This window comes from Cucurbita pepo, chromosome 15, assembly GCF_057944985.1.
Source record: "Cucurbita pepo subsp. pepo isolate OVF chromosome 15, ASM5794498v1, whole genome shotgun sequence".
NCBI classification, from domain to species: domain Eukaryota; kingdom Viridiplantae; phylum Streptophyta; class Magnoliopsida; order Cucurbitales; family Cucurbitaceae; genus Cucurbita; species Cucurbita pepo.
The window spans coordinates 8503666-8526398 of record NC_141812.1 but is presented as its reverse complement, the minus strand read 5'-3'; the positions used below and the strand labels follow the sequence as shown (position 1 = coordinate 8526398).

Sequence of the window (22733 nt, the reverse complement as noted above, 5' to 3'; positions counted from 1 at the left end):
TTTCACGGAGAATTTGTGGAGATCGATTGCCCGAGTAGATTCAATGGCGATCGTATATTTCCACTACCTATCCCTTCATAGAACCGTGACAATCCGCTAAAAAAGATACTTTTGAAAAAGAAATGTAATTTAAAATAGAAATCCGTAAAATTAGATGATATATGTTCTATTATTTACGGCATCATGTTGTTGAATCTAAAATGGGTTGAGTTGGGTTACCGAGTTATTCTTTTAAAAAAAAAAAAATTAATGGTAGAAGAGATAAACAAGTTATGTAACGACTTAGGCCCCACCACTAGCATGCACTCCAAGACCTGCCAACGTTCATGAAAACCCGAGTCGGTCCTCCATTCATCCAACCAGAGGTGTGGATAACAAGGCCACCTTCCCAACCTTCTCCCTTTTGTCCCTTTGTAGTAAGGTAAGGCAGTTCGCTTGAGTAGCTCAACCGCCCCTTTGCCCAATGCTCATGACGCGCTACAAAACCTCCACCGTGTCGAGGGATATTGTCCTCTTTAGGCTTTCATTTTCGAGTTTTTGCTCAAGGTTTTCACACCCTTATAAATAATGTTTCGTTCTCCTCACCAACTAACATGCAATCTCACAATCTACCCTTCTTTGGGGCTCAGCATCCTCATTGGAACTCATTTCCCTCTTCAATTGATATAGGATCTCACAAGTTAAAATGAACTTACTTTTCTTTAAAATCATGATCTAAACTCGTTGGAGATTCAAAGATGCAGATACCGAAAGCTCCACAATTGTTCTCGCACAATAAGCTCTATACTTAACACAACTTTACTCTCTACCTTAACTTGATCACTCGATCATAATACTATAATTTTCAAAATTCCACAAAATCAAAACACAACACAAAATTCCCTTAAATACAAAGCCATAAATAAGCTAAAAAAAATGCGATCTGAAGCACTTAACAGCAGCCCTTTTACATGGGGAAGATTGCACAAATCTTAACCAAACATTGTAGAACAAGAACAAGATCATATCATAAAGTGGAGGCAGCAACTCACCTCACCAGCCCTTTTGATCAGAGCTTTTGTTCTTTCATACTTCGACCAAAGGGCCGCCATTGAAACCCACCTTCTGAATCCCATCTATTTTCAGCTACATGATTGGTGACAAATGGGGAACCCATTCTACCATTGCTTATGGTTCTTCTCATACTCTCTAAACTGCACAGAGCATAGCATGAATTTCCATATAATTTGTTGGAATACTCAAATGATCCAACTTCAACCACAGCACGAACTTATCAGAGAGTTAGTTGATCAATTTTTGTGGTTTATGGCCTAATTATCGCCATTAGAAGCGAGAATATCCACATTAGCTAACTGCAGCGTCGGATTCATTAGCTTCGCCATCGCTCTGATATACGAAAAAATGGATAGGAATAACAGACACCAAAACAGTATTAAAATGTATGGAAGTATGATATTATTTGACTATTGAGTCTTTCTTAACTCCGTTTAAATGTCTACCTGTTCGGTATCCTTCACGGAGAGTTCCTGGACGCCAGTGTTCGAAACCTTGGAAAGATCCCTCAAAATTCCCTATAGCATTCAAAGTTCACTAATTAGAACTCGAGGCCATTGACAGGTCGTCGAACATTTAGTTTGCTACAACAGGTAAATATATCACGGTGAATCGCAATCGAAAAGTTGTGGGAAAAAACAGACATACTCTATGAACTTAACCATTTACTGCAGGTTTCCCTATTGCATTCAAAGTTCACTAATGAGAACTCGAGGCCATTGACAAGTCGTCGAACATTTAGTTTGCTACGACAGGTAATATATCTCGGTGAATGGCAATCGAAAAGCTCATTTGAAAAGTTGTGGGAAAAAACAGACATACTCTATGAACTTAACCATTTACTGCAGGTTTCCCTATTGCATTCAAAGTTCACTAATGAGAACTCGAGGCCATTGACAAGTCGTCGAACATTTAGTTTGCTACAACAGGTAATAGATCTCGGTGAATGGCAATCAAAAAGCTCATTTGAGAAGTTGTGGGAAAAAACAGACATACTCTATGAACTTAACTATTTCCTGCAGGTTTCCCTATTGCATTCAAAGTTCACTAATGAGAACTCGAGGCCATTGACAAGTCGTCGAACATTTAGTTTGCTACAACAGCTAATGCATCTCTGTGAATCGCAATCGAAAAGCTCATTCGAAAAGTTGTGGGAAAAAACATACTCTATGAACTAAACTCTCTACTGCAGATTTTAAGGCAAGAGGTGGTGTGGTGGAACTCAATAGTCAAGAACAAAGTTAAATATTTAAGGCAACCGATTGCATCCAAGTCTTTCTACTGGCATACGGGAAAAGACTCGCAAAGGAAGAAACCGTCTCGAGGTTCGGTTCCTATTGGTATTCCTTCCTAACCAATGAAAATCTAAAAACCAAGACTGATCTGCAAAACTAACTTAAAACCATCATCAACCAACTGTAAGAATCTCCTGAATCAAAACCGCAGGTCTTTGATAATGAAATGTTAAACACAACATACTTCGCTCCCATCACTGATCTCCAAATAATTATGCAAGTTTCAGCCCAAGACAACTGTAAAGGACTCGATTTCATGGACGATGTTATATCACCTAAAGGACTCGATTTCATGGACGATGTTATATCACCTAAAGGACTCGATTAACAAACCTTATTCGCCCACTTGAGCCCACATGCATTGCACAGAGTCCTAGGGCCAGCAGGCCCACGACGCATCATCGGAGTAGATTTTGAACTGGTTCCACAATGTGTACATCTGCATAAACAAATAATGAAAGACATTATTAGGAAAACAGATCACTGAATTTGTTCCAGTATGAATGAGAATTGAGAATTTTTCTATTCCTTCTAGAATTTTGGTATTCCAGTTGGATGCAAAACCAACTCGCAACTCAAGCGTAAGGTGACAAATTGATGAGCCTCAGACTACCAGCAGGGTCATTCAAAGTTAGAAAATGGGACTTGTGAGGATCGATCAATACTTACGAGGTTTCCAACAAGCCATCATCGTGTCCAGGATCCAACGTTTGAGACAAAAGTGAAGATGAGCCCACTTCATCTGCATTAGCTTTAGAGGATATAAACTGGCCCTTCTTCCGCTGCATTCTGATGAATCCAGACAAGAGTTGTTAGAACATGTCTCGAGAACAAAATGATTTTTTCTGTCCTTTGATGATTTGAGCATTTGACTAGAGCTAGTTTAAATTCTTGAATTGTCACATGCTGAGCACTACAAACAATAAGAATGGAATAATGCAATAAAGTAACTTAGTTTATATACTCTGGATGATGAAGGAGACGAATATATCACGTTGAATTGCATACAACAGAAACAACATTGAATTGATTAAAAGAAATCTTTCGAAGTACACTAAAGATATGCTTTTTGCACTATATCATCACAGTTATAAATTCATCTCTCTTTTTCTGAAAGTTATTAGAAATATATATATTTCACAAGATTAAAGAAAGTTATTCCTATCAACTTCCATCTTCTTCAGATATGTAATTTCCTTTCTATTAGCAGCTCTTATTTTCTTTATTTCAAGTAAAAAAAAACTTAAATATTATGAGCGGCCCATCGAACATCTATAACACCTCTAAGTTACATCAATAAAGCATTTTTCCCACGTTAGAAATGTAACAACCCAAGCACATCGCTAACAGATATTGTCCGCTTTGGCCCATTACGTATTACCGTCAGTCTCACGAAGTTGGTTATCGGGCGGTGTGCCAACGATGAACGTTGGGCCCCCAAAGAGAGTGGATTGTGAGATCCTACAATGGTTGGAGAGGGGAACAAAGCTCTCTTTACAAGAGTGTAGAAATTTTTCCCTAACAGATGCGTTTTAAAACTTTGAGGGGGAAGCCAGAAGGGAAAGCTCAAAAATGACAATATCTGTTAGCGGTGGGATTGGGCTGTTACAAGAAACTTCCTTCACCTTTTCTCATCTGAAGATCTAAAATTGAAATGCTACCTGCCTCAAAAAACTAATGTTTTAGAAAATCCCATTTGACCACAACCAAGATCGGAGACGATCCACAAAATCATAATATAGCTGTTTCACACTATCCTATCCCTGCTGTTTTCTAATTGTTGACTCTACTTAATATACTGATAGGCCCCAATCACTGAAGTGTATGCTGGTAAACGAGGAAAGGGTGAGACATGTAGGATGATGTCATAGTTTGTGCACGACTCAAGCGTATTAGTTAGTAAGGCTGACAAAGAGGGAATATAGAGAGGAGAGAGTCTGGCAAAGGATATGTAACAGCCCAAGCCCAAGCCCACCGCTAGTAGATATTGTCCTCTTTGGGCTTTCCCTTTCGGGCTTCCCCTCAAGATTTTTAAAACACGTCTGCTAGGGAGAGGTTTCCACACCCTTACAAAGAATGTTTCGTTCTCCTCCCCAATTGATGTGGGATCTCATCGGATATCTTTTTGGTAATTTTTTACTTAGATCTCTGAGTGAGAGCGGGAGAGGAAGGGAGCGCTCCCTTGACTTAACTTCAACCATCTAATAAATAAATAAACAGGCATCTATTGTAAGTTATACCTGAGTGCAACTTCTTTTCGCACGGTGTAACGAATTTTCTTCTCAAAACACCTTTCTTTTCTCTTCTCCCTAAACCTATTCAATGAAGCAGCTCTTTGTGGTTGAACCGACCTGACAGGAAAGCCATTGGTACCCTGTAAGAATTAGAACAAAAGTTAACTGAGGTAGGAAATCAAGAACACCAGATGGTTTCAATCAATACACCATTAAAATAATAACGTGCACGTATACCTGTTGGTTGACGGGAACGCTTCCAACAGCAGGAATCCCAGAAGGAATTTCATATCCACCTAAAAGCAAAAGCACGGCTTGAACCTGTCAAATTTAACCACGAAAAACTTAAAACCCCTCGTGTTCGAATTCATGTACTCAAACCTCAAAACAACTCCTTCATAATAGTATGGCATGGCATGGCATGGCATATACGTATACTTCGCACCAAATCCTTCCTAAATCTATCGTGATCGTATTCATGTACTCGAACCTCAAAACAACTCCTTCATATAGTATGGCATGCCATGGCATATATGTATACTTCGCACCAAAACCTTCATACATCTAATTTGACAACAGTAGTATTCAGTTCAACTGGCACAATCTGTTCATTTATCATCATATTCCTTTCTTCTTTTTCAATCATATTTCAAAAGAAAAAGCTTTCCATTCATCGTCCAAATTTCCAACAATACAGCAACACAACACAGTTAGGTCCCTGTAGGAAACTAAAACAGGGTTTTAAAATTATACCCATTCTATAACAGTTCAGAAAATCCTTTAAACCAACAATATTACATTTTACAAAATCCCTCCCCAATTTGAATGATCTTGAAGTTGAATGTCATAACGAAGCATTGAGTCAAATTGTTCGAAGTTCATCATATTGTTCGCAAATTACTCAAACCCAGCTTCAAATACAATATATCTTCAGTAAGTAGAAGAAGAATTACACAACTAGTGCATAATTTACGAAGAGTATGGACACCCAATTGAAAACCAAACCTTGTCCGGCGATACAGAGTCAAAAGCGTAAACCTCCCCGCGGAACGACAGTGTAAGTTGGTCAGCACCACCGTTTCCAGTCAAAGGGTTGTAATCGGAGCCGGAAACATACGACGAAGGAACAATGTCCTGGACTCGGTTCATTCCCCCAGAATCTTCGAAGCGCATCTGAGGATTGTCCATGGACTCTTCCCCGACAGTAATGTCGTCACCTTCATCGCCAACTCGGTTCTGGATGCTATCCAAAACCCGGCCACCGTTGTTCACGACGGCGGAACCGTACATCGCGTCTTGGAAATTGGAGTCCGGCATTTCTTCAAGAATTACATAGGAAGGCCAAGAACACGCTAATTTAACAAGGAACCAAAAAATTCCAGAAACTTATTGACCAAACACGACGGACGATCGAAAAGGTCAGCAGAAAAATTATGTATGAGAAACAGACAATTCAAAGCCCTGGATTTCAAATTTCGAACAGGATAGCTCAACAAAAAGAGAGGGGAATTAATCAACCCCGCCCAATAACACAAAAGAAACTGGAATTGAAGTAAAAGCAAGCGATTCCAAATCCAAATTCAATCGCGAAAAATGCAACAAAAAATTCAAGTAAAGTAAACCCTAGAAAATCCAAGTAAATATCAGAAGGGTGAAGAAGAAAGCAGAGTGAAAGTGAAAAGCGTTGGACAAAAAAAATCAGCAGCAGGAAGAGGATATTCGAAGATTGATATGGAAAATTGGGAATCTAAATTTTCATAGGGAAAAAGGAGGAAGATAACATGGGCTGGAAAATGACCTTGAATTTGGGGGTTTTTTACGGTTGATGCCACTCCACTCCACTCCACTTCAGTTCAAGGTCGCCGGAACGATAGAAAAACCGGCGGCGAAACAGCGCCGGCGAGACGACGAAAAGCAGAAATGGGGAAGAAGGTGCTGCAACAAAGGGTTGCTTCATCTTGATCTTAGTTGCAGATCCAATGGTGGTGGAAGCATTCATATCAACATATGCCATTTTTTTGCTAATATTTCTCTAAATTCAACCATTAGAACACAATCTTACATATTTTTTCACTCTCAAAATAACTTGAAAATAAATAACAACATATCTCATCACTTTGGTTTCAGCTGTCTCTTTTTTAGAGAGTTTTTTTTTTTTTTTTTTTTTTTGTTATAAACTCATGATCATTTCCTAAATTAGAGACTTAAAAAAAAAAAAAAAAAGAATTGACGCTAACAACTCTTACCTCTTTTCATCATTTATTCTTTTTCATTTATATAGTAATGAAAAAAGAGACATAATTTCTATTTAATCTCCGTTAGATAAATGGGGTTAGAGATTATTCTTCTTATCCCGTTTTTCTTTTTTATTAATTTGACTAACTTATTTATATCATTTGAGTTATTTTATTTTTGGGGGATTGCATCAACTACTAAATTATTAGTCGATAAAACTGATTTTTTTTTTTTTGTTTTTGTAGTGTTTTTCTTATTTTCGAAAACTAAGTAATCTAATTTTGTCCTAACAATTTAGACATACATTAATTTAATATTGTATTAAAATCATTTTATCCACAAATAATAATTTACAACAATCTGGGTTCAACTCCTATTAAAATAACGAGTGAATCACCATCGATAATAGTTTAATTCAAATTTCTAATAACATAAGTGAATCAACCCTAATCAATTAATAGTTTATATTGAAAAATAAAATGTACACACTAAAAGAACTATGTTTCCAAAAGAATAGTAAAAATTCTTAACCGAGAACCCGATCCCTGTCAATTCACTACATGGAATCCCGTCTCGATCCTCACAAAGAAAAATAGAAAATTTTGCAGAGATGGAATGAAATAAGTACGGGGGATGAGAACAGAGAAGGCTTCCCCTTCCCCATTCCCACCGCACGAACATATCTATTCATGGACTCCCACCGCACGAACATCCCTATTCATAGACCAAAAGGGTTTTTTTTTTTTTTTTACTTACATTTTTTTCCCTTTGGAAAGTCAATCACAAAGAATTCGTTAAGATCAAGTAATGAACAATCATACAAATGTATTAATACGTTCTCAAGCTTGTCTTCTTTTTGTTTTCCTTCAAGGGAGGGCGTCAGAGGGTTATCTATTTATAATTTGGCGTGTAGGCTGCTGCAGGAAACAAAATAAACTAACACGATTGCAATAAACTTATCGCCCTGAGTTGAAATTTAAAGTGTACAACATTTTCAGGGAGGGAGGGATTCAAAAACCTGCTATGCATAAAATTTTGTCATGAGGATCCAGTGAGAATGAATGCGTGGAGGAGGCTTTGTGCTGCCTGGGTTTCATCAGGTGCTCCAGATATCACGATAAGCCGATCACTCGTTATGGGATCGGGTTCGTGCACCGTCACCTTCGCCCCAGATATCTGATCAAACCAGAGGGAAACCGTAGATAGATATTTAACCATATATCAGTTCTACAAAATGACAGCAGTGGAGTGAATGTGTTTAATCATTCATTCATATACGAACCAACATTCTGCAGTAGCTTACATCATACAAATGGTTTGTAGAATACAATAGAAATACAAAAGGAAAAAAAGACGATCCGAGAAAGGCACACGTAAAGGGTCTTTCATTTCTTGGATAGTTACGTGTATTTCGACGTGCTACTTCTAAGTCTAACTCTTTCTGCTACTATATTCGGCTAAATTAGTCGATATTTATCAAATAGACATGTCACATCATCATGTAATTCACAATATAGACGCCATAAAATCGCAATTTAAACTTTCGAGACAAAACTATTAAAAGTTTATATACTAAGCAGACATCATCGTCAAAATTTATGAACTAGATTTGTAATTAACCCCCAAAGAAAATATAAAAAAAACAAACAAATAGATTTCCAAACGGCACATAAATGATGTACCATTTTATTCCATGGACCCGACCCGACCCGCATCATTCGTAATAAATACATTTTCTCGTTTCTAATTACGGTTGTGGTTTAATGAATTCTTATCACTTTCTAATTACGGTTGTTAGATCCAAATGCATTTATGTTGGCCATCTCTAAATGTTGTTCAACAGGATCTCTATTAACTAACTATACACACCTGACTCTATTTTAGGTAACTTAAAGAACCATAACCAAGATTAGTGAAGTTCGTCATTCTATTAAGAAACTCACACTTGAAACATTGTCTTTACCTGTCTTAGACGAGCTAAATTTGTGCCATTCTCTCCATACACTAAGCTGATAACATCGCCAGGAACTACAATTTCGACCATCGTGTTCGTCACTACAGCAGTTTTGCTCCCACTGCCAACATGAATGAAAAAGTTAGAAGTCTTGAAATGATGATTTGAAATTTTGGGAAGCAACATCAGAGTGCTACTCCTATGCCAGTTACACGCAAGCTAGACAGAATCCAAAGAAATCCAGTAAGCGTTAAAATATAATTTGATGGTTCTCGCCTTTCGGCGTTCCCATGTTCGTGGTAAATTGAGGATGCCGAGAGAACATGTAGCAACAAGATGATCCAGTGCCCATATTTTAAAATTTCAAAGATATTCAAACTGTCAGAATGTGTGTTACCAACCTGCCATGTTGTACTCCGCCCCTATGAGATGGCAAACCTCTCCCAGCATCTGACATGTCCCTAGAACTTACTCCAGATAAAGACTGCAATCATGTACAAAGAAGAACAGAGAATTGGAATTGGCAAAGGCTAACCGTTTTTTCATCCCTTTCGGAGGGGGGGGTGTGGTAAGGAGAATCTACCTGCGATGCCCAAAACCCAGGTGATGATGGACTGTCTAAACTATGAGAAAGACCCAAGTCATCTGTATTTTGAGCTGTAGTATGTTGTATAAAACTACCATGAGAAGTGGCAACTGGAGTTGTCCGAACTAGAGGTGCGGGGTCCCTTACTCTTCCATATGGGCTGGTCTCATGATAAATAGAGGTACCAGCGCCATTCCTTGTTCCAGAATTACTCAGCGCACTAGAAAAAAGGTTATCCCGCAGTCGACCAGTTACGTTGTACAAAGCATCTTGAACATTCGAAAACTCTCCTGAAATCTGTCAGAAGGAAAATATGTAATAGCTAAAAAAATAAAGGGCACAACATCAAGATTCATTGCAAAATTTAGCATCGCCTTCAATCCATTATTAACGCATGTAAATGGGTGGTTGGGGATACCAACAAAGGATGCGGGAAAGCCCGTGTTAGTCACAAGCTCATCTGAAAACTATTTAATCAAGAAGGAAAATATATCTTATATAAACGCAGAGGATTTGAACATGGGCCGCCTGGGAGGGGAGGCTGGGTGAAAAGTTCAAAGAAAGTAGGGGTAGTGAAGGAATAACTATTTAGCACCAGCAAAAACGAAGTGTATTTCATTCTCACCTGCACTATTTCATCATTCTCTGCAGCACACTTCGGGACCTGCTCACTCGATATTATTCTTATGTTTGTACCTGTAACCTTCCTGATCTCAGAGATTATAACACCTCCTTTTCCCAACACACAGCCAACTTGATTTGATGGAACAACAAGCCGTGCCACAACAGGCGATCCCTTCCCTGAGCTCATGTCTTGCCCCTTCTCAATTGCCACATCTACAGACCTAGAGAAAACAAGAACAACAGCCTTTTGCGCTGGCGAGTATCGCGATTCAATGTTCTTCCCAAGTTGAAACAATAAAAAGATTAGTGTTGGTACATAATAGTAACAAAGGATTGCAGATGTAACAAGGAATTGCTGATGGATAAATGACTACAAAAGAATGTCACACCTCAGAAGCAGTAATACTAATCAGTCTTTCATCACAACCAACTACTGATGGTCCAACACTTACAGTAGCACCGGATTCATTCTGTAGAGCTCTAATAATTGTACCACCCTTGCCAATCACACCCCCAATCCTGTCGCTGGCACAAAGAATCCTAAAAACAACTTCCTGCTGCGAAATGTTCGTGCCTCCTGGGGACAGAACATCAGCATCTAGAGAGAATGAATGAATTCCTGAAGCAAAAATGCTTGAACTGCTTGGAAAGATGGGTGGAATTGAATTCCGCTGCAAAATATGATCCATATGCAGATCAGGTAAAGTCTCATGGATGACTGCTTCTGAAGGTCTACTTGCAAATGTTCTCATCTGGTCACTTGGAGGACAGTCTTGAAGACAGCGAGATACAGCAAGAAGCGCTTTCTTAATCGCCAAAACATCCCCTTCTATCTGCCAGAAAACATAGTATATTCACAACAGCAAATACGTAGTCTTAAGCAAATAGTTCGGCAGATACCAACATCTTCTACATATTCTAAGTAATTTCCTACTAAAAAAAATTATACATTCAACAGTAGTAAACTGAATATGAAAGTGATAAGATGAATTGAAACTTAGTTTTTATGACTTGTGAGAAGTGTCTCACGCATGTCATGATTGGATTAACACAAGAAACTCATTTTCTAAAACAAAATTTTGCGAATGAAAAACCTATAAACAAAGGAACATAGTTGATGAAAGTAAAAGATCTACCAAACCTTCATAAGTCACAATTTCTTTTTGTACCCATAAGTGTCCAAGCCAACTTTAACACACCTTGAGTAATCTCACGGTCAAGGGCATAGGATTTTAAATATGGGGTACAAGACCACCATAATTTAAACTCATTTAGAGGTCAACTCATACTCATTCTAGGAAACAAATCGTTTGCAATATATATATATATATATATTTGATGAAACAAAATCAGGACCAAAAGGAAATTTTTCTTTAAAGAGATCATGGGTAAAGCTGCATGGTGATCTACCTTCTTTACTTCGGTACTCCTCACAAACCAAGTACTATGTTTACACGCACACCGAAACAAATAAAACAAAATGGAATATCCCACTGCAAAAGAAAACTAGTCTACCATCATAAAAATTATATCAACCGACAAAAAATACGGGTAAAATACAAAATTTCTATTGGTCTAAAAGGAGATTTTCATCAAATAGGAAAACAGGAACCAATCTGCATCCCAGTCTATCTACTTCAGTTCTACTTCTTCTCACTAATAAGGTTCCAAGACTTCACAAACTTTTGGGAGCATATGATAGACAAGTCTAGAAAACAATAGACAATTGCAGTAATTTAACGCTTTCAACGGGAGTGTGTCTGATGCTTGCTCAACCAGTTTTCAAGCATCAAAGGAAGTTACTGATGAGCTCGACAAATCCGTGAGGAATTTTCTCTGGAATGGTAGTAGTTGCCGGCCTTACAACCACCTAGTGAATTGGGGTAAGACTTCCCTTCCCCTTCAATATGGGATTGGGCTTTGCGTCAAGAAAAAAATATTGCCCTCCTCCTCAAGCGGAGATAAAGAGGCTACGTGGAGGAAGGTGATCTCAAGCATTTATGATGAGAATCCTCAAGAGTGGAGGACTCTCCCTCCTAACGATAGATCCAAAGATAGACTATGCTTTGATATAGCCCGAATAATGGTTTCGTTTTTCCATTTTCGGGATTTCAAAGCTAACCATGGAGTAAAATCGAAGTCAGGAAAGATAGATGCCTAGGGAAAGATTCCTTGAGAATTTTTTTTTTTTTTTTTTTTTTTAAAAAAAAAAAAAATCAATAAACCGACCAAGGAGGAGGCCACCATAGCGGATTGCTGGAAAGAGGATTGAAAGGACTGGGATTTAGGCCTGAAATAGGCCTTTTTGACAGGGAAGTAGAAAGCTAGATTGGTTTGGTTGAATTGCAGGATATATAGCATCTGGAAGAAGGAAACGTCAGAGTTTTTTGGTCTCTCGAGGCAGGGGAAAATTCTCTTTGAAGTCTGCCTTCATGAAACTCATGGAAACAGCCCCAAGACTGAAGTACTCCCTTATTATCTCAATCTGGAAGAGAAAAATTCCAAAGGAAGTTAAATTTATTTTGTGGTCTATGGTTTGTTGAGGTTTAAGCACTCACGATATGTGATTAGACGGGAACAAAAACATTGGAAGATAGGTCCTTTTTTTTTTTTTAATATTTTTTGTAGAGAAATTACAACTCACCTCCTCTGGGTGGCGTACTAGTCACACAAAATTCTTTTCTAAATTCAGCCTTTCCATAATAATTAACTGAAAGCTCTCCTTTAGCTTCCTTGGGTGGGATTCCTCTTTCCCCAGCTCCTAGGCTGTTTCGTTTCTTTCTGACAGTCATACATTTTTGTTTCTGAGCAAAAATATAAAATAAAATAACTAACTCTTTCAGAAAAACAATCCGGAAAAAAAAAAAAAAAAAAAACACTTCCACCATGGCAGACAGCAAATTCCATTAAGATCACATTGATTGACTGAAAAAAATAATGAAAATCTACAGGAGCTCAACCTTCCTATAAATTTTTTCCTTTATAAGCAAACCATTCAGCTTATTTTCCATTATGTGGTAAAATGCATGTGTATCAACTAAGCATCTTACACGAACCAAAGGAAAGGAATGGAATGGACAAATTAAGATCAAAGATATTCAAGAATGGACAAAATAAGGGAATGAGATTGGGAGCAAGGAAAGTATTATCAGTCCCTTATATTAGTTTCAACAAGAGACATTGATTAAGTATCAACCCTTTGGAGAACAATAATTTTGTTGTTTTTTCCCCATCTATACACTGTCAAGTTCAACATCTATCATCTATATGAACATGGGTTTCCTTTTTAATAAAATGTCAAGCAATTGAAAAAAATTGAAGATGGAGGCTATACGGCTAACTAATAACGAACACACAAAAAACAAATAAGGTCACAAAATAATGGCTCCAATTACTGAAACAGACATAACTAATATCTACAAACCATGACGAGAAGCATTGAACTTCACTGTCATCCATTTCTACCCCTCTAAAAACTCTCATATCTCACGCCGGGCAAATCTATACCGTAGTGGTTTCTAAATTATCTCATTACAACTAAGGAGAAATATAATCACCGCTGGCAGATATTGTTCTCTTTAGGCTTTCCTTTTCAGGCTTCCCCTCAAGATTTTTAAAATACGTCTGCTAGGGAGAGGTTTCCACACTTTTACAAAGAATGATTCGTTCTCCTCTCCAACCGATGTGGGATCTCAGAACTTTCCTTCCTAATTTTTTTTTGTAATTACCCACCTCCTTCCTTTCTTCTTCATTTCGCGTCTGATGCAATCAAATCAAATAACCAAAAGAATGAAGCTAAGCCTAATGCACCGGATAGCTAAAACCCATACCAAAAAACTTAGGAGAAGTTTGAATTCAGCGTAAGCAATGAGCTAATTTTACTCTTGACATGACACCGTGTCACAAGATCAAACCCATAAATTCATCTAACTACAGCAACCTCCAACCTGAGAGATAAAGCCAAAAGAAAAGGAACATGTTTTTTCTTCTTTACCTCAATCATCTCGTCAGAAGGTCCTGCACAAGCCGGCAAATTATCTGTTAAAATCCTGATCTTACACCCACTCTCCTTCCTTATCTTCTCAACGACCTTCCCTCCCTTGCCAATAACTGACCCAACCTGAGCTACGTCCGCCAACAATCTACAAGAAACAACTCCAACTTCGACACCAACTCCAACCCCCTCACTCTCAGCTGCTACCTCCAAAATCCTCTCAAACACCTTCAGAAGCCCCTCTTGGACCTTCGACGCCTCGAATTCCTCCCCATTAGCCCCAGGGCCGCTAGGGTTTTGATCCAGGAACACCCTGGAGGTAAGTGCCGGCGGACCAATCACAGTAACAACCCGGTCCGGCGATTCGCTGGGAGCTTCCTCAACGCGAATCTTCGCTCCGGTGGACTGCTGAAGTTGCTTTATCACAAAGCCCGACTTCCCAATAACCCCACCGATTCTTGAAGCGTGGCAGAGCATTCGAAACGCGATATGGCCCGGAGGAATGATGAGCGGCGGAGGTTGCTTGGACCTCTTCGACTTAGATGAACCATTGGCCATGCCGACGTGTGTATCAGCCATTCCAGTCGCCGGCATGTGTAATACTGATCGCTTCAATGGAAGAGAGGGAAAGTTACTTCCCATCTCTCAATCTCTTCCCTCCTTATTTGAAACCAACAGAATTTTGTTGAAGAAACTGAGTACAATTATTGCAAACAAATGTGGAAGAATGGAACAATCTTAACTGAACATTGGATCGAATTTTGGTGTTTTCTGTGACTGTTACAGAAGGAGTGGAACAGAGAGAAGACGGGAAATAGGGTTCTTTGCTGGATTGGAAGACAATAATGGGCGAAAGAGAAGACTCCGAGACGCAGGGTACCACGCCTGCGCGCGTTACACTGGATTCGGCTTTCTGCTTTTTTTTCTTTTTCTTTTTTTTTTTTTTTTTTTTTTGCTAAATAAATAAAACTAGTTTAAATTTATCTCAAATATACTTTTTCAACTTTTAAAATTTTTAATAATATCAATTAAAAAAAATCCAAAAATACTTGTAATCTATGATAAATACTTCGTTCAAAAATATGTTGGATGTATAGTACTTTTCTACACACGCTCATGTTTGTGCACATGTGATATGAACAAAGAGACATTAATCATACAACATGTTTGAACGAAGATGCGAATAAAATATTGTTAAAATTATCAAAAGTGCTACATTCAGAAAATGAAGTTTCATGTTATAAATTTTGGATGGATTACAATTTATAGTTATTGTATTTCATTAATGTATTTTAAGACTTTTTATTTATTTAAGTTACAATTAGGTTAATTATCGTCATTAAGTATGAATGTTACAATTCTTAGAATGCCTTTAATAGTTTCATTTTGAGGCTATATAAAGCCTACGTTGTATTTGCAAGTAAAAGAAGCAATTATACTTTTCTCTAGCCAATAGCTAAGTTTATTTGCAATTATATATAGTTTAGGTTTGGAATGCCTCTAATAGTTTCATTTTGAGGCTATATAAAGCCATGTACGTTGTATTTGTGAGTAGAAGAAGCATTTGTGCTCTTCGTTAGCTAATGGCTAAGTTTCTTTGCAATTCTATGTAGTTTAGGTTGTATGTAGAATCATTCAAGCTCGACATGATCAATCTTACTTGTGGAGTGATTCGAATCTCAATCAAGTGTTATTGTCTTGAGATATTTGATCAATAAAAATCACTCAAGCTAGATATGATCGATCTTGCTTGTGGAGTGATTCAAATCTCAAACAATGTTCTTGCCTTGAGATATTCGATCAACAAGGTAATCTGAATCTTACTCCCCTTGTAGTGATTTCCACATATCAACATGGATCCCCAAGGCAGATGCATACGTACCCGCTCGGTTTGTCCATCAGCTAGTGCACGCTTATGTCGTCCGTCGAACCCACAAGAGAAATGAGCCCGCATAATATCATGACGTTGATAGATATTGTATTGTACGCGTCCTTATTTATCATAACAGATAAACATCCTAATGCACGTGATATACAAAAATACACGAAGTCCTCATAACTTTAAATCATGACATAAATGTATGATGCTAGTTGTACATTCGTTCTTTCATAAATAATAGTTTCATGAATACATACGTTGTGTAACATTATTTCGTAATCCTAAAGTCAACATGCTAACATAGTGTGCATGAGATATCATATAGAGGTATTATGTATCATATGACATGGAAGTCACAACAAAATCCCCGATATAAGCATCTCATATAGCCTAAATTACAATATAACATATCATAACATAGGTCATAATATAAATCAACATAACATAAGTCATAGAATAACACAGAACATTAGAGCACATGTTGTTCATACTTCATTCAATTTATCCAACTAAGTGACTTTACTATTGTCTTAGTTGGTTCACTTAAGCTAGAGTCGCAAAATTATCATTGTGTTAGTCTAGATCTATCTTTTGTAATTTGAGTCAACTTAGATGGGTCCACGACATCGAGATCCACCGCTGGCAGGTATTGTCCTCTTTCGGCTTTCCGGAAGCTAGTAGATATTGTCCTCTTTGGGCTTTCCCTTTCGGGCTTCCCCTCAAGGGTTTAAAACGTGTCTGCTTGGGAAGGTTTCCACACCCTTATAAATGGTGTTTTGTTCTCCTCTCCACCATTATGGGACATCACAATCCACCCCTTTTGGGGGCCAGCGTTCTCACTGACACTCTTTCATTTCTTCAATCGATATGGGACCCCACCAAATCCACCCCCTTCGAGGCCCAGCGTCCTTACCGGCACACACCGTCTCGTGTCTACCCCCTTCGGGGAATAGCAAGAAGGCTGGCACATCGTCCAGTGTCTGGCTCTGATACCATTTGTAACGGTCTAGATTCACTGCTATCAGATATTGTCCTCTTTGGTCTTTCCCTTTCGGGCTTCCCCTTAAGGCTTTAAAATGCGTCTGCTAGGGGAAGGTTTCCACACCGCTGTAAATAGTGTTTTGTTCTCCTCCCCAACTAACGTGAGACATCTCACTTTAAATTGATGAAAGAGTAGCTGTACTCATCTCAATTACCTCCGATAACATCAAAAACGGCACTAGAAAACATGTCCAAAAAATCCAACCGAACGACATATATAAAGGAAAAATGGACGAGGTGAGACTTACTAATTAGGATACATGACGTTCTTGATCAAGTCATATTTGTCAACCAAAGTGCTTTTATTATTGATAGACTAATTACCGATAACGTTATTATTTCTTATGAACGTCTCCACTATATGATTTATACTATTGGGAATGAACGTTTCGCTCATGCAGCGAAAAACATGGAACCAACTTTAGTTTTATTTATAATTAAACAAAACTAAAGGTTAAACAAACTTACATGGAGAAATATTTGTCGGTTATTTAATCTTCTTGCTCTAGCTTCTCTAATGATTAATTTATTTATTTTTTTCTATAAAGTCTTCCTCGCTATAACTCAAACACAAGGTCAATACATGTGAAGCCTACTGAAACGGAATTTTCAAGAACGTGAGCCAACGTTAACAGAAAGGAGGAGGAGATGAAAGGCAGTATTCCGAATCTATGTCGGAATTGGCCAGTGCAAAGATGATCATTGATGCTGGGAGTTCGGATAACATAGCGTCCACGGGGATGGTGGATCAATTAGGGCAACTACCCTTTTAAGCTTTTAAGTCCGGGGGCTCTGACTCTGGAAGAGCCCTATCGAATCAAATTAAAAAGGGTATGAGCTGCAAGCTTTTTTATAGATGTTGAAGAGGTGAGTCAGGGGTGAGAATGTGCCCCTGGAGTTGGGGAAGTGAAAGTCGGATGTCTGGTGTGAAGTCGGACGTATTACATATCCGACTCGGAAGACCATGGTAATACAAGTAGGGTGTTACCTGCATAGGAAGAAGACCGGTTGACTTTTAACGGCAAACGTGGGACTTGATGAGGAGAGCGGTAGAGAGAGTTTGTTAAAGGAGCTAGAGCAAGAACTTTCTCCATATTTCTTTCGGTATAAGTTTGCTTAATGTCTAGAATTATTTAATTCTAAATAAAATCAAAGTCGATTTCAATGCTTCACTCTCTCCGTCACAGTTGTGGTGGTACACCAATGAGAAACGTTGTAAGACAGAAATTCGTTGAAGTATCATCAAAGGAACATTAGAAGAGAAAATAGAACCGAACGATCGAGCAAAGATGAAAGGATCTACTAGATCAGGTCAACCCAACAACCCACGAGCGAAGATTAGCCTCGTCTAGTAGATCCAACAATCGAGCTGCTCAATTCACAACCTAGTCAACTCCAACAACAACCCGACCCTTCAGTTATGTTTAGTACACCCACGACCCAATTCGTTTATCAACGCAACCTCACAACCAGTTTTCAGCTAATTTTAAAGATCGAGTTCTTCAAAAGTAGCTCGATTGACCCAGTTCTTCATTAATCATTGAGCTCGTGATTTACGACCACCCGTGCCTTTTCATTCGTTGGGTTTGATATTCTTATACGATACTAAATTCCACAATATTTGTAATTCATATTTATTATTATATCAATTATCAATTGATTTTATTTTTTTGTGCTAAAAATATTGTATTATCCCAAATAATGATGTAATAAATGTAATGATTTGATATAAATAAGAGCGAGCAGGCCGCAAAGTTCTTAACACAGATTTGACTGATCATCTTGCTTTCTTTCTAGATTCTACTGTCCAAGGGTTTCTCGCCATGGCGTCTTCCGCTTCTTCTTCCGCTCCCGGCGCTTCCAAGTTCCTTGGCGACCTTCCTTCCCATGGCTACTTCTCCTCCACCGTTCCGTCCTCCAATCCGGTAATGCTTCTTGCACTTTTTTCTCTTTTGAAATCATGCTCTTTTGTTTTCTGTTCTGTTCTGTTCCAAATTTGTGTATCCTCTTCTCATATTTGATACGTTTACATTAGGAAAATTTTAGTTAGTGGACAATTATGTATAGTTTAATCGATCATTTTGACCTGAAGCCACGGATATTATACAATTTTGTGTTGCATTTGAGTCTGTTCGCACATTCAGGAGTGAGTGAATTTATCTACGTTTTAAATTATAAAAGATTGCTTTAAGCTTCTCTCGTGCTTTTAAGGGATGCTGTTAGGTTGCCTAATGCCATTTTTAGGCTTCCATAATGTTAGTGATCAAGGACCAGTTGTTTGCAGGTATAAGAACTTCAGAAGTTTTGAATCTATCCATGGCTAGGTTTTGTTATAATGCATTTTGGTGATTAGAGTGTTTGAGTTCTTGAGTTCGTTTTCGATCTAGTCTCAACTGTAGGATGTATGCGTGCCATTATGTTGGAAGATTTATAACCACATTATGGTATAAAGGTATTTTTTGTGTTATCATTGCCTAAAAATCAACTTTCTTTCTTTTCCTTGTTCTTTTTACCTTTGGTACTTTCTAGTCATTTGTGTGTATTTATTGTGGTTCATATCTATATTGAAACGATATGTTTTTCAATATGTTCGTGCAGGGAAGTATGCGAGTCTATATCTGCCTTCATGATACCTCACCCCCAGGTTATCTTTTATTTCTCCAAATATTCGTTTTACTAAACATAATGTAACAATTTAAGTACATAAGCCTGTAGACATACCATAACGCAACACATAAGTATTTAAGAACGAACCATTATTCATCAGATATTTGATGTACACAAGAATTGAGGAAGAAAATAACAAGGATAATCATAGTGCTTGTGCAGAGCGCTACGAACTTTGGAACTGGAAATTTGTTTCTTATAGTTAGGGTTGCTGATTTGTTAATTTATAGATTTTATGAACGTACGCGGAGAAACCAACAAGTATTTGTGGATGTTACAGTCACATTATCAGGCATGAAATCTGAGATTCATCTTAAATAATGATCCTACTGAATAGTTCTCGCTAATTCATGACCTTATTTGAACAAGATCGGTTCTATAGGCTGTACAACTGTGTCCTCGAATCGTTCTTGCTGATGCAGCTATATTCCTTTTTGCAAGAGCTATATTTATTTTGCCAAGTTACCTATTATGAACACAGCAAAACGTGGTAAACCTTTACACCCATTTTGCATCCAGAGGATCAAGAAATAAAGACAAACCAGCAGAATATACTTATTAGATCTTTAATGCTTAAAAATTCCAGTTCAAAGGATGGAAAGGGAGTAGCTGCAGCCGAGTCTTCTCGAAAGAGGTACCGCGATCCTTCTATGAAAATAAAAGGATGATCTTTTTAGGTTGCTAGTTGGTCATTTTTAGTTGAAACTGTTGGATTTGTTGCATTTTCTTATGTGGCATTGGAAACAAACAATGGATTGGCGTTTCTTCACATGTGCTTAATACATAATTTGGTTTTGGTATCTACATAGTATTGAGTCTTAGTTATGCTACCCTGATATTTCCAGGGCTGGTGAAAAAATTTCAGATAGCAGAGCAAAGAGGGCCGTACAAGTACGTTCAACCAAAGGTATGTTGTGGTCGATCGTGTTCAGAAAGTAAGTAGCGCCTGGTTGACTGACTCATTACTCATTGTAGATGTTCTTCACGAGAGCTAACTAAATCCTGCTTTTGTGTCTTTTTTATTTACCTAAAATTATTTTCCCATGTAATCCCAATATTTTTCATAAGAGTTATATATATTTGGTAAGAAACTGGACTTTTATTGAAAATATGTGTTGGTACAATAAAACAAGTAAAAAAAAAAAAAACACGGTCGGATGCTAACTACAAAAAGGACTCCTACATAAAAGAACAAGACCAATGTCATAATTACGGAACAGTCTAGTGACTGATGCCCAAACAAAAGTATTAAACCTCCTCCTAAACCCCCCTCCCGAATTATCTCGACATCCCAACATTTTTTTTTTCTTAAGCATTATACAGATCAGGTGCTTTCCTGGACTCCTATATTAATTGTGTATAGAGAAAAAAGGTGATACCTATGTGCTGACTCCTCCTGAGTGAAAGAACAAGAGAAATTTCCCCTAGCCGGGTGGGGACTTGTTCTCTTTAACATGTAGAACCATTATCCACCACATGTAAAAAGTTCTGTACCTATAATATATAGGTAGTGATACTTTTCCCGTATTATAGATAATGGTTGTTCTACATATTAAAGAGAAAAGGTCCCACCCCAAGAACCCAGCATATCATACCTCTGGTGATTAACGTCTAGAAATATGTCCAACATGATATATCTGAAAATTATTCGAGGGCTACATAGATCTCAGGGGAGACTCTATGGTGTACTTTGTTCGATGGGAGGATTGTTGGGAGAGAGTCTCACATTGACTAAGTAGGGAATGATCATGTGTTTACAAGTAAGAAATATATCTCCATTGGTATGGTGCCTTGTGGGGAAGCCCAAAAGCAAAGCCACAAGAGCTTATGCTCAAAGTGGACAATATCATACCATTGTGGAGATATGTGATTCCTAACAGAAAGCCATTCAAGGGATGATATCTTTCGACTATTTTTTCTTTTTAAAAAAACATATCAGTTTATAGTTTCATTAGAATTGTGTTCCAAATGTGATGATTATAGTGGCTATGATGCATCCAGGAGCATCAAGCAGTGCAACACCGAGTAAGGATCTACAGAGTTTGACCGTAGAGAGGCTGCGTGCCCTTCTCAAGGCCAAAGGCCTTTCGCTGAAAGGAAGGAAGGCAAGTATATATTATATTGTAATTAATCTAGTTAAATAAGTAAGACTGAAATAGTTAAAACGTTGTTTAAGATCACTCCCTTTCAAATCGAGTTATTGTTTAATTTTATACTTTTAAATGCAATTTTCATATCATCAAAATTGGTTTGGAGTGACATTTTGCAAAATTACTCGAACATGTTCCAAGTTCCAAGCTTTATTGATCATGGTGTGTTTGAGAATTCTTTGACCAACCAACCTGGTGCAGGATGACTTAATTGCTCGCCTGAGAAGCGTTGATGGTTAGCCAACCACTAAGAGAGTGCAACATCTGCAATCTCCATGAACACAAGCACAGGTGAAACCTCGACGTTATGGTTGACTCATTTCTCGACATTTATACGTGTAGTTAGGAATATAGTATACTTGAAAGTTGAAATGACGGTGGTTTTGGAGAATAAAAGTTAGTCATGGATATCTGTATTCATTTTGATGATGGGAGAAAACGATCACTGTTAAATTTTAGGGATAAAGTGAGAAAAGGGTATTTTTCTGAACCATAATTGAAACCTTCCAAATTCTTTGAGATATTTTTGAACGATTGAATTTTAGCTACGATGTCAGTTAAGAGCTAACCGTCAACTCCAGTGTCGTAGTACATTTACAACAACAGGTTCCTTGGCCCGACCTCACGAACGGTAGGATGACACCTTTGGACTAACATCTTTGGTAAAGTAAATTCTAATCTATCTTCTGTAAAACTTGCAACAATATCTTTGCGATGACTTTTCGCACAATTTCAGTTCAGTTTACACAATTGTTTCAGCCAAACAACATACACCCGATTATACCATTCTATTCAGCTGCATAATTGTCATAAATACATTGTCATGAGGCTACAAAATTCTCATGTCTACACAATTTTGGATCAATCGATTTATGCGACGACTAAAAGTATGAGCGGTCTAAAAATCTAGTATTTGAATGTGAGGAAAAACATAAATGTAACTAAAAATTATTTATTTTGCTTTTGTAATTAAAATATTGGAAGGTATGATTATAAGTAAAATTGTAATGAATAGAAAAAT

At 37.8% G+C, this 22733-nt stretch overlaps 3 protein-coding genes across 5 annotated transcripts; 1 reads left to right on the top strand and 2 right to left on the bottom strand.

The window, feature by feature from the left end:
* Positions 1 to 806: 806 nt before the first annotated feature.
* LOC111776478 (GATA transcription factor 24) lies at positions 807 to 6633 on the bottom strand. The gene is given in 9 exon segments (XM_023655928.2): positions 807 to 1349; positions 1351 to 1386; positions 1500 to 1571; positions 2682 to 2787; positions 3018 to 3137; positions 4589 to 4722; positions 4820 to 4903; positions 5588 to 5934; positions 6381 to 6633. Coding segments are annotated over 8 exon segments (903 nt in total). The 5' UTR covers positions 5900 to 5934; positions 6381 to 6633; the 3' UTR covers positions 807 to 1310.
* A 686-nt stretch (positions 6634 to 7319) lies between these two features.
* Positions 7320 to 14838, bottom strand: LOC111811608 (KH domain-containing protein HEN4). The gene is made up of 7 exons (XM_023698538.2): positions 13976 to 14838; positions 10371 to 10814; positions 9983 to 10258; positions 9355 to 9654; positions 9173 to 9255; positions 8781 to 8892; positions 7320 to 7993 (listed from the first exon to the last, which is right to left on the bottom strand). Exons 1-7 carry the CDS (start codon positions 14615 to 14617, stop codon positions 7856 to 7858), a joined length of 1995 nt encoding a protein of 664 aa, XP_023554306.2. The 5' UTR covers positions 14618 to 14838; the 3' UTR covers positions 7320 to 7855.
* A 3805-nt stretch (positions 14839 to 18643) lies between these two features.
* On the top strand, positions 18644 to 22235 carry LOC111811137 (protein LOWER TEMPERATURE 1). 3 transcript variants are annotated; one of them, XR_015411978.1, is made up of 6 exons: positions 18644 to 18820; positions 19494 to 19539; positions 20082 to 20196; positions 20408 to 20497; positions 21546 to 21667; positions 21914 to 22235. XR_015411978.1 is itself a non-coding variant. In XM_023697878.2 (6 exons), the coding sequence occupies exons 1-6, from the start codon at positions 18719 to 18721 to the stop codon at positions 21950 to 21952; spliced, it is 486 nt and encodes a 161-aa protein (XP_023553646.1). In that variant the 5' UTR covers positions 18645 to 18718; the 3' UTR covers positions 21953 to 22235. The 3 variants fall into 3 exon arrangements, 2 of the variants coding, with proteins under 2 accessions (XP_023553646.1, XP_023553647.1); XM_023697878.2 differs by having other exon boundaries at positions 18645 to 18820; positions 20408 to 20469; XM_023697879.2 differs by having other exon boundaries at positions 18646 to 18820; positions 20408 to 20469; positions 21564 to 21667.
* Positions 22236 to 22733: the final 498 nt, after the last annotated feature.

Bases quoted from the DNA above. Each gene is read 5' to 3' on its own strand.
- LOC111811608 (XM_023698538.2), bottom strand. From the start codon at position 14,617: ATGGGAAGTAACTTTCCCTCTCTTCCATTGAAGCGATCAGTATTACAC. The intron at 10,259-10,370 runs GTGTGACATTCT...CAACTTGGGAAG, and splicing joins TTAGTATTACTGCTTCTGAG to AACATTGAATCGCGATACTC. The intron at 9,655-9,982 runs GTGAGAATGAAA...TCCTTCTGACAG, and splicing joins AGAATGATGAAATAGTGCAG to ATTTCAGGAGAGTTTTCGAA.
- LOC111811137 (XM_023697878.2), top strand. From the start codon at position 18,719: ATGGCGTCTTCCGCTTCTTCTTCCGCTCCCGGCGCTTCCAAGTTCCTT. The intron at 18,821-19,493 runs GTAATGCTTCTT...ATGTTCGTGCAG, and splicing joins CCGTTCCGTCCTCCAATCCG to GGAAGTATGCGAGTCTATAT. The intron at 19,540-20,081 runs GTTATCTTTTAT...TTTTGCATCCAG, and splicing joins TCATGATACCTCACCCCCAG to AGGATCAAGAAATAAAGACA.